We start from the raw sequence: 13,599 nt of genomic DNA on the forward strand, positions 1-13,599 counted from the left end.
TCGCCATGGTGAGGAGGGCGAGGCGGGCGGGGAGCCATTTTGCTGCGAGCGGCGGTAGCTCCCGGCCCCCTTCGCTATAGCTGCGGCTCGGCCCCGGCCCCGCCGCTCTTTCCGCGCCTCCCGCCGAGGGGGCAGCTGGCGGGACGAGCCCGGCGCTGCGGGCCGGAGGATGCGGAGGGGCAGAGCCGCCGGCAGCGCCGCCGCCGCATCGTCGCGCCGTCCCCGGGGGGCGGCTGCCGCCTGGTCCCGGCGGCTGCTGGCGGGCCCGCGCGGCTGAGGCGGGCTGGGCGGGCGGAGGCGGGCCCGCCGAGGATGAGTGCGGGCTGCGGGCGGGACCCCCCTCGGAAGAGAGCCCGGCCGAGCACCGCCAGCCCTGGCGGCGTCTTCCAGGGAGAGCAGCCGCCGCCGCTCGGTCCCCGCCAGGAGGGGCCCGGGGGCAGCAGCTCCGGCGGCGGCAGCCCCGCCACCGCCGTGGGGAACAAAGGTTTGTATCGGCTGGGGCTGCGCCTCCCCGGGGCAGGGGGAGCCACCGGGCGAGCGCCGGGGCTGGGGGAGCGCGGAAGGGGGCTCGCCGGGGGTCCGTCCCTCGTGTCCCGCCCCCCTTCTTTGGTGGCTTGGGCGGCTTCGGGGTGCCCGGGGATGGGACGGCTCTGCCTGTAGAGCCTGGGCAGTGCTGAACTTGCCCAGGCCGGGCCGCAGCGCTGCTCGGCGGCATCCGCCGCCCCGTCCCGCCCCTGCGGGCGCCGCTGGGCCCGCGGGAGCCGCGTCCTTCTCTGGGACCTGGCGGGAGGAGACGGCCGGGACGGGGGCTTTGCCGGCTTGCGGTGTCCCCCTTTGCTGCTTATTGCACCTCTCCTGTGTTGCTGTTCGCCTGGTGCGCTGAAGGGAGGGCGGCGGTAAGTGGCGAGAGGCCGCTTGTGCCGGTGCACGTAGCCTCCCCGGAGCTGGCCTTCAGTGCTGGGCTTGAACCGTCTCTAACGTGGCTTCCCGGAGCCAGCGTGTCCCGTGTCCCCGATCCGGTGGTGTGGGGCAGTGCGCGTTGTTTCCCTATGGAGAGGGCTTTGGGTACAGGATCGTTATCCTGGCTTTGTGCCTGATTCTTTACAAACTTTCAGTAATAGTGCATCCGTCCGAGTGAGGTGTGAGCTGCTGAAGGTAGTGTGGCTCGTACGTGAGAGGACAAATACCCGCAGCAAGAGAAAACAACGTTTATGTGCCAGGCGATCACAGCAGGGAGAGCTAAGGGTAACGCAGGAACCCCCACGGGCATGTGGCTGCGGGCCGCGTGGGGTGCTCCTCTGTGTAACAAAGCTGTGTGGAAAAAGTTCCCACGTGGCTTCCTTAGGTTATTTTTATTTGGAGCTAACGCTGTCAAAATCAAATTTTAATGCACGATAATATACCGATTTCAGGAATAGAGAGGAATGCAGGGAAGGAAAAAACCCAGATTTGCGATGGCCTTCGGTTGATGAGTTAAATGTCAGGTACCAGAAGATAATAGTTTGAAGTAACATATACGAGCTCTTACAGAGAGATAAATGAGAATCTTCTGAAAATTCAGTTGTTTTCCTCAGTGGTAGATTCTGACGAATGGTTTGTTTTACAGGAATGATTTGGGGAATCTTGAACAGAAATTTAGAGACCACTTCAGGAAAAAATTAACCAGTCTGGTTTTATTGTTTACACTGAATGTAAGCATATGTTGTCTTTTTGTTGCCTCATGTTTTTACCACCTTATCTGTAGCAAAGAGAGATGTTAGTAGTATTAAAGAAAAATGATGTGTGTTATTTTAGTTACAGGGTTTAAATGGCTAGTCAGATGTTCAGACGAAAGCCATTTCATTCTGTTGCTGCTGCTGTAATTTTTATTTATTGTGCTAATGAATAAAGGATTCTTTCTTCAGCACAAGCTTATACCTTAAGAGGTAGTCATCTGCCTTTGAAGGGGTTTATTCATCCCATGTTTTAACATGTCTCTTCAGGTTTTTTTTCTGCCTGTTTCTTTCCCCTTTCCTGTAGGCAATTTGAGTTAACACTTCAAATATAAGAAGGTGAAATTTGGTAAACGGAATGACTAATAGATTTCAGTTTTAGTGAATCTTTAGAAATAAAAATCTTTTAGTTCATAATATCCATCAAGCTGTTATTTTTGTTTAGTGGAGTAAAGCTGAGCATTTGTTGAAAAATTGAATGGCTGAGTATGGCACAGATATCCTTGTGCTTGTAATCTACATAAAGCTTGGCAGTACTCCCTGGTGACCTAATCACATGGTGGCAATTTTGAACTATTGTTTGTGCTGTTTCAGAGGAACTTAAAATGATTTAAACATTTTCTGGTGATTACTTTTTTCATTCTAGAAATTCTGTACTGTTGGTGAGGGTATTTGATAACCAGCTGTGGAAAAGTGTTCAAGACCTCGAATGTTAGGGAAGGCATTTATGAAACAAAGTCTCCTTATGGCCTAAGCTACCTCTGCTACAAGTTACACAACCTCCACTTGCAATGAAATGCTGAGTCTTTCCATAGTGAGTGTTAATCAGAATAGCCAGATCTGCTGTACTGGTTTTTAAGTTCTGCAAAACTGCTGTTACAGTAGGGCAACTACAAATTTTACTTACCCAGTTGAAAGCAGGGTGTAAACACCTTTCACAGTCACCAGTGGCAGGTAGATAACTTCTCTTGGTAAATGGAAAGAAAGGGAACTGAAGCTAGTTGTCAAATTTTCAGAATTACTTTTAAATAACAAGAAAACTAAAAAAACCCTTCTTATACTAATGAAGATTACTTTCTACTTGTGAAATAACTGCTTTGAGTTTTTTTTCTCCCTATTCCCCCCACAAGTCTCTATGTAATTAGTTCATGTGCTGCTGTTCTGTTGAAAGCTTGTCTGAACTGCACCATCACAGAAATAAAAGACTGATCCCATTCGCTGGAGCTGTGTCCTTGGTAGTAAATCTGAAAAAGTTGTGTCCTTCACATTTTGTTGCTGTTTAGGAGAGTAAGCACTGATAGGCTTTGCAAATTGTTTATGGATGGAGGGGAGAAAAAAAGGTCCTTTTCTCAGCACTTGTCACTTCTAATGTGTACAATCTCTATATTAAGCCTCATGTTTCACAGTATGCTACATACAAACAAGGTTCTCAGCTGGGTCTTCTAAGGTGTCTAGTTGTTAGTTTCTTGTTTGTTTTAAGCTATGTCATGTTGCCTCTTCGTCCAAAATTTAGTGGAAGTCTTTTCAGGGCTCACTGGTAGTGGTGGTAATTAAAGGTGATAATGAGAGCTGGAAAGTTCAAGTTGCCTTTTTTTAATCTAGAGATACGCTGTATGTTTTTAACCATATTAAAAAAAAAGTTGGATTAAAAAAACCCACCACACATGAAGCCTGGCATTTATAAAGATTATTACAGAAGCTACAGCTGCTGACTGATAAAAATTAAATATTGCATCACATGTAGTTTTAATAGTGTTAGTGTCTGGATGCTCCCTATAGTAGAGATGATAATGAGGACTTAATTGAGGTGTTTTTATCTTCATCCAGTACAAGTTTTCTTATTCATATGCAATCATGTTGCAGTTTTATCATGTTTCATGTAATAATGTAGTGAACTGTGGTTTTTCAGTTTGTAAACAACGGACAATTACCACTTGGTTGGAGAATAAAGGACCCAAGACAACTGAGTCCAAAAGGTAAAATGTACAGCATACCTATTCCAAAGTTGTGTTCTTTGAGTGGGCCTGTGGGGAACTCACAGTGCAGGTTGTCAGAACAGCTAGCTACTGAAAAAACAGCAGCCCCATTTCTGCTGCTTTCCTTACCATGGCACATCCTCCTGAGTGTAACTAGCTCACAGACTTTCACTACAAAAAGCTGATCCCCCACCCCTCCCCTCTAAGCCCCCCAAACCAAACTTTTTTGCTGACTTAGCTTCTTGAAGCGCCTCACAGTTTAGGTGAATAAATACTGCTGCTCCTATAAAGAAAAAGATGGGAACCTGCAGCAGAGGAAGGCAGAGTGGGACTGCTGCTTCCAGTGGCAGCCAACCACTAGGTCGAGTTGGTGGTAGTATCAGACTATGTCCTTAGTCAACAGCTCTGCTTTTATTTTTGTTTAACATAGGGCAATAACAGTTACAGATTTTTGACTGATGGTCCTGCATTCAACTCACAGTTCTGTGGTTAATTTACAGACAAGTCTGTTTTGGTTCATGTCATTAGACTGTGATTGTAGTATAAGCATGTGGAACTTGGTTTAGTTTGCACCAGAATTTACAGGTGCTCAAATGTGCATTCAGGTTACTTTGTGAAAGGTGGTATAAAAGCTTTGCTGCTGAATGGTGCCAGGTAGAACTTGATACTTTCTGCTAATGTAGTCTGTCAGAAGCAATGTTTGCAAGGCAATATTAAAATTAAACTCCTAAGAGTTTAACTATCTGGTGCAGAGGAATATCAGATTATATTTTTCTATAATTGCAGTTGTAAATGTGCTGGTTTGATTTTCATTGATGTTTGTTAATAAATAGAAACTGAAATAGGTAGGAAAACTTGTGATAATGATTAATACAGAAGTACACAGGGCTCAATTACAGGCTTACAGGTTTCAGTAAAGCAAAGATGTTAAGAGGATGCTTAAGGAGGGAATGAATTTATTTTTTTTAAGATTGCCTTTAGAGTATTGCTTTTATATGCCCCCTCCAGCCTTGCTGACAGATTACAACCTAGTCAGTTTTAAGCAGCAGGTTAGCTGTGTAACACTTCATGTGCCTTTCTAGTGCAGTTAACATCATGATTTTAATTTATTTGAATTTGAACACTGTGTTAGATTCGATTTCTCATCTTAAGTTGACAACAAATGTTGTCAATACCTTTAAACAGTCATTTATTGAGATGGCAGCAGTAACATAACTTTAATTTTTGTTCATCAAAATTTTCAGTGCAGGAACAAATGCATAGATGGGGAGTTAAATTACTGTAACATAGAATACCCTAAAATCTTTTTGTTTTCAAATAATCTTCCTATGGGTGAAGTTCTAAGCTGTCATCTGTTGCTCCAAGCCCCTTTATTTTTTTTTTCTTTTTGTTCTGTAGTGGTAAAAGTGTGAATGCTATCTCTTTATTCAGAGTGCTGTTTTAGAAGGTGATCTGTGATTATTCATGGAGAGAATTAATGCCTTCAGGAATATATTAAGATGTTCAGTAGCTGAATTTAGGATTTTGTGATGATTGCATATTTTTTCTATTTAATGTAAGTGGGAAACTGGGCAATGGTCAGACATACAGAGTTCAGTGTGCTTAGTTTGCATTGGTTATATACAATGTTGTAACAGTACATTCAGGAGGAGGTATTGTTCAGAGTGATACATTCACCCAGATGAGTCAGGTTTTTTAAGTATTTATATGGCATCTAAGTATTTTTCTTTATCAATACACTGACACAAAAATTAGTACCTAAGTGTGAAATGACTTTCCACTGTCTTCTTGAAAAGTTTAATCTGCTTATACAAAACTCGCTTCATTTTCCTGTGTAACCATTAGGACACATTTCTTTCTGTTCTTTGTGCAAGACAGCGCAGGACAAATTAGGTTATTTTTCTCTTTAAAAATAATTGATTTAATATGTCTTTTAATTTTTATTATCAGTTTTAAATATATTTTATGCTTTTGTATTGTTATGATTTTTTTTTGAAGAGTCACAGGCTGCTTATAAAAATAAGGAAGTAACAGGATGTTTTTGAGACTACTGTGTCCTGCTCTAAGAGATGAATTTGTAGCTCTAAGGGAATGGCTGCAAAACCACTGATAATGAAAGTTAAGGAAGAGTTTATCATGACTTTTAACTTTTTTCATCTGGAGAAAATAACAAAATAATGCTTAATACTGTTTAGATTTGAAAATAAGGATAATGAATCACTGGAATAGATTTCTAAGGTAAGCAACTGATCCTTTGGAGCCTTTAAATGGAAATAGGTTGTTACTGAGCTACATTCCCCAGTGCAGTAAAACTTGTTGATCCTGGTAGGGCTCACTTACAGAGTATAATGGGTAAAATTCTGTAGTTTCTATTGTATGTTTATAATCATGCCTTTAAAAAATTAGAAATATATATATACAGAAATTTCATTTGTAGATAAGACATTAAATTCCCTTACTTCTCTTTCACAGCTTACACAGCAAAATTAATAACAATACTGAAGCAAATCCCAAGATGACTTCCATTAAAAAAGAGAACTTTTGTGAGCATGATGTGAAAAAGCTAGAGAACATTTGTCAGCAAAATTATTCAAAAACATCTGTGGAAGTTGGTGCAAAGCATGTAAATTTGCCTCAGACAGGCAGCATGTATAGCTGGGAGGCTGAGGACAAAGATTCAGTCTTAGACACAGAGTCTGTGAAGGGGACGCAGCCCGGAGACCTCTTTAAAAACGCCAACATCGATCAGATGCACAAAACCAGCAAGCAGGCTCAGAGAGGCTGTGAAGAAAGCAGTGACAATTGGACTCAGAGGAAGTTATCATCAGGCCGATCTTTGAAAATGGGAAATACAAAACTTTCTTCAAAAGGCACCGAGACAGATGGACAAGTAGCTTCATGCAATTCACAGAAGCTGAAGAGTTGCAATTCTGTCTGTTTAATAGGTGACCAAGAAGAAGGGGATGTAGTTCCAGAAAGTCCACTCTCAGATGCTGGTTGTGATGCTTGTATATCTGATCTTGGAGGTCCTGGGAAACTGAGCAAATGTCAGAGCAGTTCAGGGGATTCACCTGCTTTTGAGAAAGAAAGTGAACCAGAGTCACCGATGGATGTAGATAATTCTAAAAATAGCTGTCATGGATCAGAGGCTGATGAAGAAACGAGTCCGTTTCTTGATGAGCGAGAGGAGATTAGTATGTCAAAATCCATAAACAAATCTTTCAGAATTCAATATGGGGATGCTGAACTGGAGTCAAGAAAGTCACACTTTTCTGCCAAGGGCTGTGAAAGCTTTGAGGAAATAGATAATTCTGTTAAAGAGGACAGTCTGCATACAAAGTCACCTGGGATGTCTCCTGCTCCATCATCAGAATGCAAAGGTGCAAAACAGGGTGTGAAGAGAGACTCCAAAATCACCTCTCACTTCATGAGGATACCTAAAGTTGAGGAGAAAAGGTACTGTTCTGTCTGTCTCTTCAATGTTAAGACACAAAAACAACTTTGGTGTAAGCTTGAAGTAACTTATTTTTGATGGGACTGCTTGTGTTTTTTTTTTTAAAGGATATGTTTGTCCAGTGTAATTTTATAAGTCATTGGAGATCGTTTAAAATTGGGAATTAAAGACACTGTAGGAAGTTGATTTTATTTCTCAAAGACGTGACTTAAGCCCATGGAATTTTTAATGTTTGAAAATGAGTGGTACTGCAGGACTGTTTTATGGAAGCGTAGCTCTAGCATTCATTATTTCATTCAGAATACTTGAAGAAACTGATGTTTTCTTGGTTTTTTTAGTATTATCTGTCAAAAATACTGATGTAGTTTGAAGCCTCAGTGCTACTGATGCTTTGATTGAAATAGACATGGAAAATTACACTTTTGAAAGCAGTTGTAGAGATCTGTGGGAGTGGGTTTTGAGTTCTTTTTGGCTGTGTTCTTAATTTGGGAGAGAGGACTGGTGATTACACACTACAGCAATGGAAATAGAAGCCCTGAGCATGACCCAGGACTCTGCATGCCTGGTATTCTGTGGGGACAAAAGGATAATCTCTGCTCTGAAGAGCTCAGATTTGAGTGGGAGCTGAGAAAGTAAATAAACAGTGAAGGAGTAAGCAGAAACAAGAGGACTGTGTGTGTTGGTGTAATAAGCAATTATTTTAGTAGAATCAAGCCCTTAAAGTAGGGCAAGGAAGTAGTTTTGCACATCTTTACAGGGAAGCCCTTTCTGGATGTGAGGAGCAGCACAAACCATACTTCTGAAGGAAATGAAGAGGATGACAGAAGGTGGCTAGCTAGTGGTGGGAGCTTGCATTTGAGAAATCTCCAGAGATGAGTAGGCTGAGGGTGAATTTGGAAAACAAAAAAAGGTAGTTCTTAGGAAAATGGATGGATGAAGAATTTGCTGAAAAAGTATGGAAAAGGCGTTCATAAAGTTTAAAATGATGGGTTTAGGGAGTACTCTTCACTAAAGGAATTGCTGTTGTAGCAAACTAGCAGAGGTTGAAGCTTGCATTTGTCAGTGCTAGAGCATTGTGTGTGACAATAGATCCATGTTTGAGAAGGGAAACTTGTGCAAAAGTTTTACTGTGTGGATAGATGGGAATCCTAGCAGTGCTTTACAGAGTAATTAGTAAGGTAGAGTATGAGGCTGTAGAGAGATTATTTTCTTTTCTTTTTGGGGCCTAAACAAGATTATGTGAAGGTTATAAACCTCAGTGCTGGGCAGAATAGTGGTGTGGCCTATAGTGCTTAAGAGGGCGATTAGAAGATATTAAAGCTTTCTTCCTGGTTTTCGTTAGACCGCGACTACAGCAGATAGTAGATCTTGTAGAGAAAGAAGCAGCAGTGTATCAAGCAGGTTTCAGTCATCAGTAATGCTATGCCAGAATTGTTCTTTGGCTCTCGGGTGAGCACAGTGGGTACAACCCAGGGTCATGCCAATGTGGCTACACCATTTGCATGTGATCAGCCAGGCTGGAGGCTTGGTCTGCACCTGAAGATACTGGCGTATGCATAGACACAGCGAACAGGTTGGACAACATCTTTATCCAAGGGTGGAGTAAGTTTGCTAAGGGGAATGTAGAGGTCTAAACAGTACCTCAAAGTGTAAGCTTTTAACCTGTTTTGCATTTTACTCTGAGAACTTCCTCTTGCATGAGAAACATCTGGTATGTTACATCAAATGTACAGCAGGTTCAGATTTTTCTTCCCCAAAATATCTCAGATCCATACAAATACTTTTGATCATTAGAGAGGATTAGTTCTTCTGCTCTTGCATGTATTTGAATTTGCAAGTGGGTTTTTTTGGATTACTCTTAAATTTCTACTTCCATTGCAACTGTTGTATGACTGGCATGAAAAATACAACGCCGGTGAGAAAGGGTGATTAAGAAGTTCGTTGGGTTTTTTTAGCATGAAGAAGGAATATGGGCATCTGTACACACACAGGTGTGTGTTTTCTAACAGTTGAGAAAGGGCTGTAGAGGCTATCCTCACAAATGCAGACCTCTGTCTCCTGTCCTTGGCTAAACAGATCCTATTGGGAAAGAGCATGACTCTGCAGAGGAGAACCCTGCCTTGCTAACATACTGCAGTTCTGTGAAGGTGTTTGTAAGCCTGTAGAGAAGAGTGTTTTGGTAGACACCATGTACTTGCATGTGTTGGGGAGGAGCAGGTGGTTGGTGGTGGGGGTCTTCCCCAAATAAAGCGCTGGCCTCGGGCCATGGCAAAGGCTAGCAAATAAACTGACTCTGGAATGGAAGTGTATGTATTTGCCTACCAGATTTTTCAGTGGAAATAAAATGTTTGAATGTATTTTATTTTAACAACAGAAAAGAAAGGTGTGAATTCAAACCCCAGAGGCCAGGAAGGAAGATTCCTAAATACACGCCACCTCCTCTTCCAACTAATAAGAAATGGTTTGGGACGCCGATTGAAGAGATGAGAAGAATGCCTGTGTGTGGGGCCCGTCTTCCTCATCTGCGACCCTCAGCCAATCATACAGTAACCATCAGAGTACGATAATACAGTGTATTACCTGAAATCAAATTTCTTACCAAATTGTTCAATAACATGAAATACCAAATGTTAGTCTTATAGTATTAGCCAGTTGTGGAAATCTTTCTTTGCCATTCCTTGCAAGCAGACTGGGGCAACTGATTTTCCTGAAAATTGACTTTTCTGATGCACAGAATTAGGATATTAAGATCCAGAAGAAGTGTAATTATGGTTTTACTGCCTCTGGCTTGTTAGGGACAAGTATTTTTCTTTTGCATAGGAGTGTGTGTACTTCCTTGTCCAAGTTGTAAATGGTGGGAATTTAAATAACATCTGCAAGTTAAATTTGTACTTCAACACTTTCAAGTTATATTTTCATTTTAATGTGATTCTGGTTTGGGTTCAAGATATTCAAAAGGCTTAAGATAGTCAAGATATGAAAAAGAGAGAATGGAGAGTTGCTGCTAGCAATTTTACCACTGCATTTTAGATCAAATCTGATATATTTGCCTTTAATCATTTGGAGTAATACGCAGTCAAATTACTGTTGAAATGAAATATGTGAGCAGAAACTTGTAGGGTTGTGGATAAGCAGCAAATAAAGTACTTTAAAAGTTTAAATGCAAGTTCTGAGGGAATCAGTGCTGCCAGAAGGCCATATAGCAGATTAAGTCTTCAAGAACATGGCATTATTTATTTTTACATTTCTGATATTCTGTGGAGCAAACTTGAAATATTGCTATAGCTATAATTATTTCTCATCCTTTTCAGTATTAAGTTAAAAGACATTATTTCTGCACATGACTATGATTAGATTTGAAACTACATATTGAAAATACTTGGATGAAACTATGTAGATACTTTAATTTATAAATGATAAAGTATTTATCTGATAATTGGACATAAAATAATTGCATGTGTTACCTTTATTTCAGTGTGTTTCAAGAGGTCAACTGATAAGGTGGTGTTCTTTTCACCAAGTATGACATAAGAGTAACAGGTGGATTTTTTTAACTAAATATCCATCATGTGGTTGGTTTGTAGCCTTCCCCTTTCCAAAAAGAGTGGCTGTAGATAAGAGCTTTTTTAACTATGTTTTGGCGTACTTTTTATTTCTTCCATTGACTCAACTTGAAAGTAGTAGCTTTTTTTCCCCCTCCTGTGCTGCAGGTAGATCTTCTGAGGGAAGGAGAGGTGCCTAAACCTTTTCCAACTCACTACAAAGATTTGTGGGACAACAAACATGTTAAAATGCCCTGCTCAGAACAAAATTTATATCCTGTAGAGGATGAGGTAAGATAAAGTATTTACAATTGTGTTATCAAATACATTTGTTTACATACAGATGAGTGTTCAGTTTACTGCATTTGTTCAGTTAGCAAACTGTGTGTATGAAATTGGAAAATCAAACAGATTCACGTACGTGGTCCAAAAAGCAGGATTCTGGGCAGAGCAGAAGACATTTTTTTTTCCTAGTAATTATTTTACCTAGCCATTGATTTGATGGTGTATATATTTCTGTACTTACATGAAGTGTAAGTACAGAAGTATGAAGTATAAGAACTTATACTCCATATAAGCTACATATTTATATACGTATTTATGTTTGGGGTTTTTTTTGTGAAGCAGTTTGTGATGCCAACAGATGTGAAATGAATTTGTAACCACATTCTGATTATAATATTCTGTCAGGTATTGCTGATAGGGAGCAGAACAGCAGACAGATACACCTCTAAAACAATGGCGGAGAGAGTAGAGTTGGCCCTGCATAGTTTGTTGATCTCGTATTTCTCATCACTGCTCGAGACTTACTTAAACATACCCACTGAAATCCTTTAGTCTGTGGTGAATAAAATAAGCAAGTGTGTCCTGTAGTGAAGACAATATAATGATTATTGATACCTGAGTCTGGAACAGAGGATTTTTATAGCCTCTAGGAAATACTCTCAGTCTTTTCATTTATCAATTTTACAGATAGAGTATAAAATGAATTTAATTGATGTTTCAGAGATAAAGTGTTAAGATCTTTGTTGCCAGCTGAGCAAGATGAGTTGTCTCTGCCCTTGTGGTAGTCTCATAAGAAATACCATTATTGCTTGCAATGGGCAATAAGGTTTTCTGTTGAGGAAGAATATCAGAGGATGTCTTAAATTTGGGTTGGTGCAAGAATCAGCCACAGCATTATGCTTTTATAATCTGTGCCCTTACTGTTTTTAATACTACGTTTTTATAAAGTTGGTTCAGTCTATATTTTTGAGTTGCAGATTTTATAAACTGTGGTTATGTTTTATCTGCAAAATCCACTTTCTTCACGAGTGCACTGAACGTTATTTGTCCTTGAGATGACATGAGGAAGTGTGCTGCGTATGTGAAAGAGAGCTCTTTGTGCTTCAATTAAAAAGGAACTCTTAAGGAAGTAAAATGCAGTGGACTGGAAGTTGCAGAAGTACTTTCCAGTTACTCAAAATATGTGTTTTATTTTTAAATAACTCCACAAATAAAGCAAACTTTAGTTTAGAAAAATGTGGCAAGGAAGACAATTATTAGTAAATATGTCTTTCTGTTTTGAATAACTTAATCTGACTTTGGTTTGGGCTTTTGTTTTAAAGAATGGAGATAGAACTGCCGGAAGTCGATGGGAACTAATCCAGACTGCCTTACTTAACAAGTTTACTTGCTCGCATGATTTGAAGGTAAGCTTGTCAATTTGAAATCAAGTCTGTATACATATAAGTACATTGAGGCTCTCTGTGTACTGTTAGTGATTCTGGCTCAGTTCTATTGGTTTAATCACTTACAAAAAGAAATTTAAAAAAATCTGATGTTCAAGGGATTCCCTAATGAATGAAAGCTTTTAATTAGTGAATCTTAAGTGTTACCGTTAAACTTATTAGATATTATCAAAAGGATTTGTCTTCTACAACTCTACAGAAAACTCTTTGTCCAGCAGTATCTACTAGTTTGTGGTGAATGTAGCATGTAGCCTTTTTCTGTAACCAAGAGGTAGGGCACTGCACAGGTGAGAGAGTTTGAAACAGTAACTGTTCACACCAGTATACACCACTAAAATTGCAGCAATTCAAGCTGCTGATAAAAGTCTGTAAATTTTGGAGACTAATGGTCTGTTGATAACTCTTACAGTTATCATTGGCTTCTAGTGAATTGTGATTTGGAGCAGCTTAGAATGGCTGTTATGGTTTTTTTGTGAAGAATAATGTAGTTTAGATTGTAACTGAAAGGCAGGAAAGGAGGAGGATGCAAAAACTACAGATAAACTTTAGATGAATAAATAGTGCTTCCCCAGCAACTAATGGAACTTCCCTTGATAATACTATTTTATTTGGTATTTTTTCTTGAGAGTTTTTTTAAAGGTGGTGGTTGTTGTAAAGGACCTATATAATCTTGTGGTTCTGATTCTTTGTAAATAGGTAAAACTTCTATATTGCTGAGGGACACTTTTTTTGGTATTTTTAAAGAAATCAAGTGTGAGGTGGGGAATGTTTACATTGTATGTTGTAGGCAGATCCAAGCATGCCTTATCTTGTTTTCTGCTAGGAGGAAAAACCTGTAGACTAAAGCTTATTCAATGCTAAACCTAAAATACAGGAATCAGTATAATGGAGTCACATGTTAATAACAGTTTTATGGATTCTGGTAGGCTATGTGACAGGTTTTAGCCACTAGATGGTACTGTTCCTTCAAAAGGGAAATTTCATAAAATCATTTTTCTTCTGTTAATAAGTATCTCAAAGCTTTATTTTGTTGTGGTCTTTCCCTAGGAGGCTATACTGAGATACAACGTTGCTTATTCCAAGAAATGGGACTTCAGTGCTCTTACCGACTTCTGTGAGAAGGTAAACCAAGTTGATTTAAAATAGGAAGTAAAGCGTAAGTGACTACTTTGTCTATATGTCTCA

The 13,599-nt window shown here is 40.2% G+C and overlaps 1 protein-coding gene across 3 annotated transcripts in view; it reads left to right on the forward strand.

Moving 5' to 3' along the window:
• Positions 1–40: 40 nt before the first annotated feature.
• The window catches only part of PARG (poly(ADP-ribose) glycohydrolase), a 71,045-nt gene continuing 57,486 nt past the window's right edge, over positions 41–13,599 (forward strand). The window contains exons 1-8 of one of the 3 annotated variants that reach the window (XM_074830467.1): positions 228–484; positions 1,607–1,691; positions 3,622–3,688; positions 6,161–7,144; positions 9,517–9,700; positions 10,853–10,975; positions 12,292–12,375; positions 13,462–13,536. In XM_074830467.1, the coding sequence (XP_074686568.1) occupies positions 6,204–7,144; positions 9,517–9,700; positions 10,853–10,975; positions 12,292–12,375; positions 13,462–13,536 (1,407 nt within the window). In that variant the 5' untranslated portion in view covers positions 228–484; positions 1,607–1,691; positions 3,622–3,688; positions 6,161–6,203. Of the gene's footprint in view, positions 485–1,606; positions 1,692–3,621; positions 3,689–6,160; positions 7,145–9,516; positions 9,701–10,852; positions 10,976–12,291; positions 12,376–13,461; positions 13,537–13,599 lie in introns of all 3 variants that reach the window. The other 2 variants (XM_074830469.1, XM_074830468.1) reach the window with 2 other exon arrangements.

The sequence above is a fragment of the Strix aluco genome, chromosome 7 (assembly GCF_031877795.1).
Source record: "Strix aluco isolate bStrAlu1 chromosome 7, bStrAlu1.hap1, whole genome shotgun sequence".
NCBI lineage: Eukaryota > Metazoa > Chordata > Aves > Strigiformes > Strigidae > Strix > Strix aluco.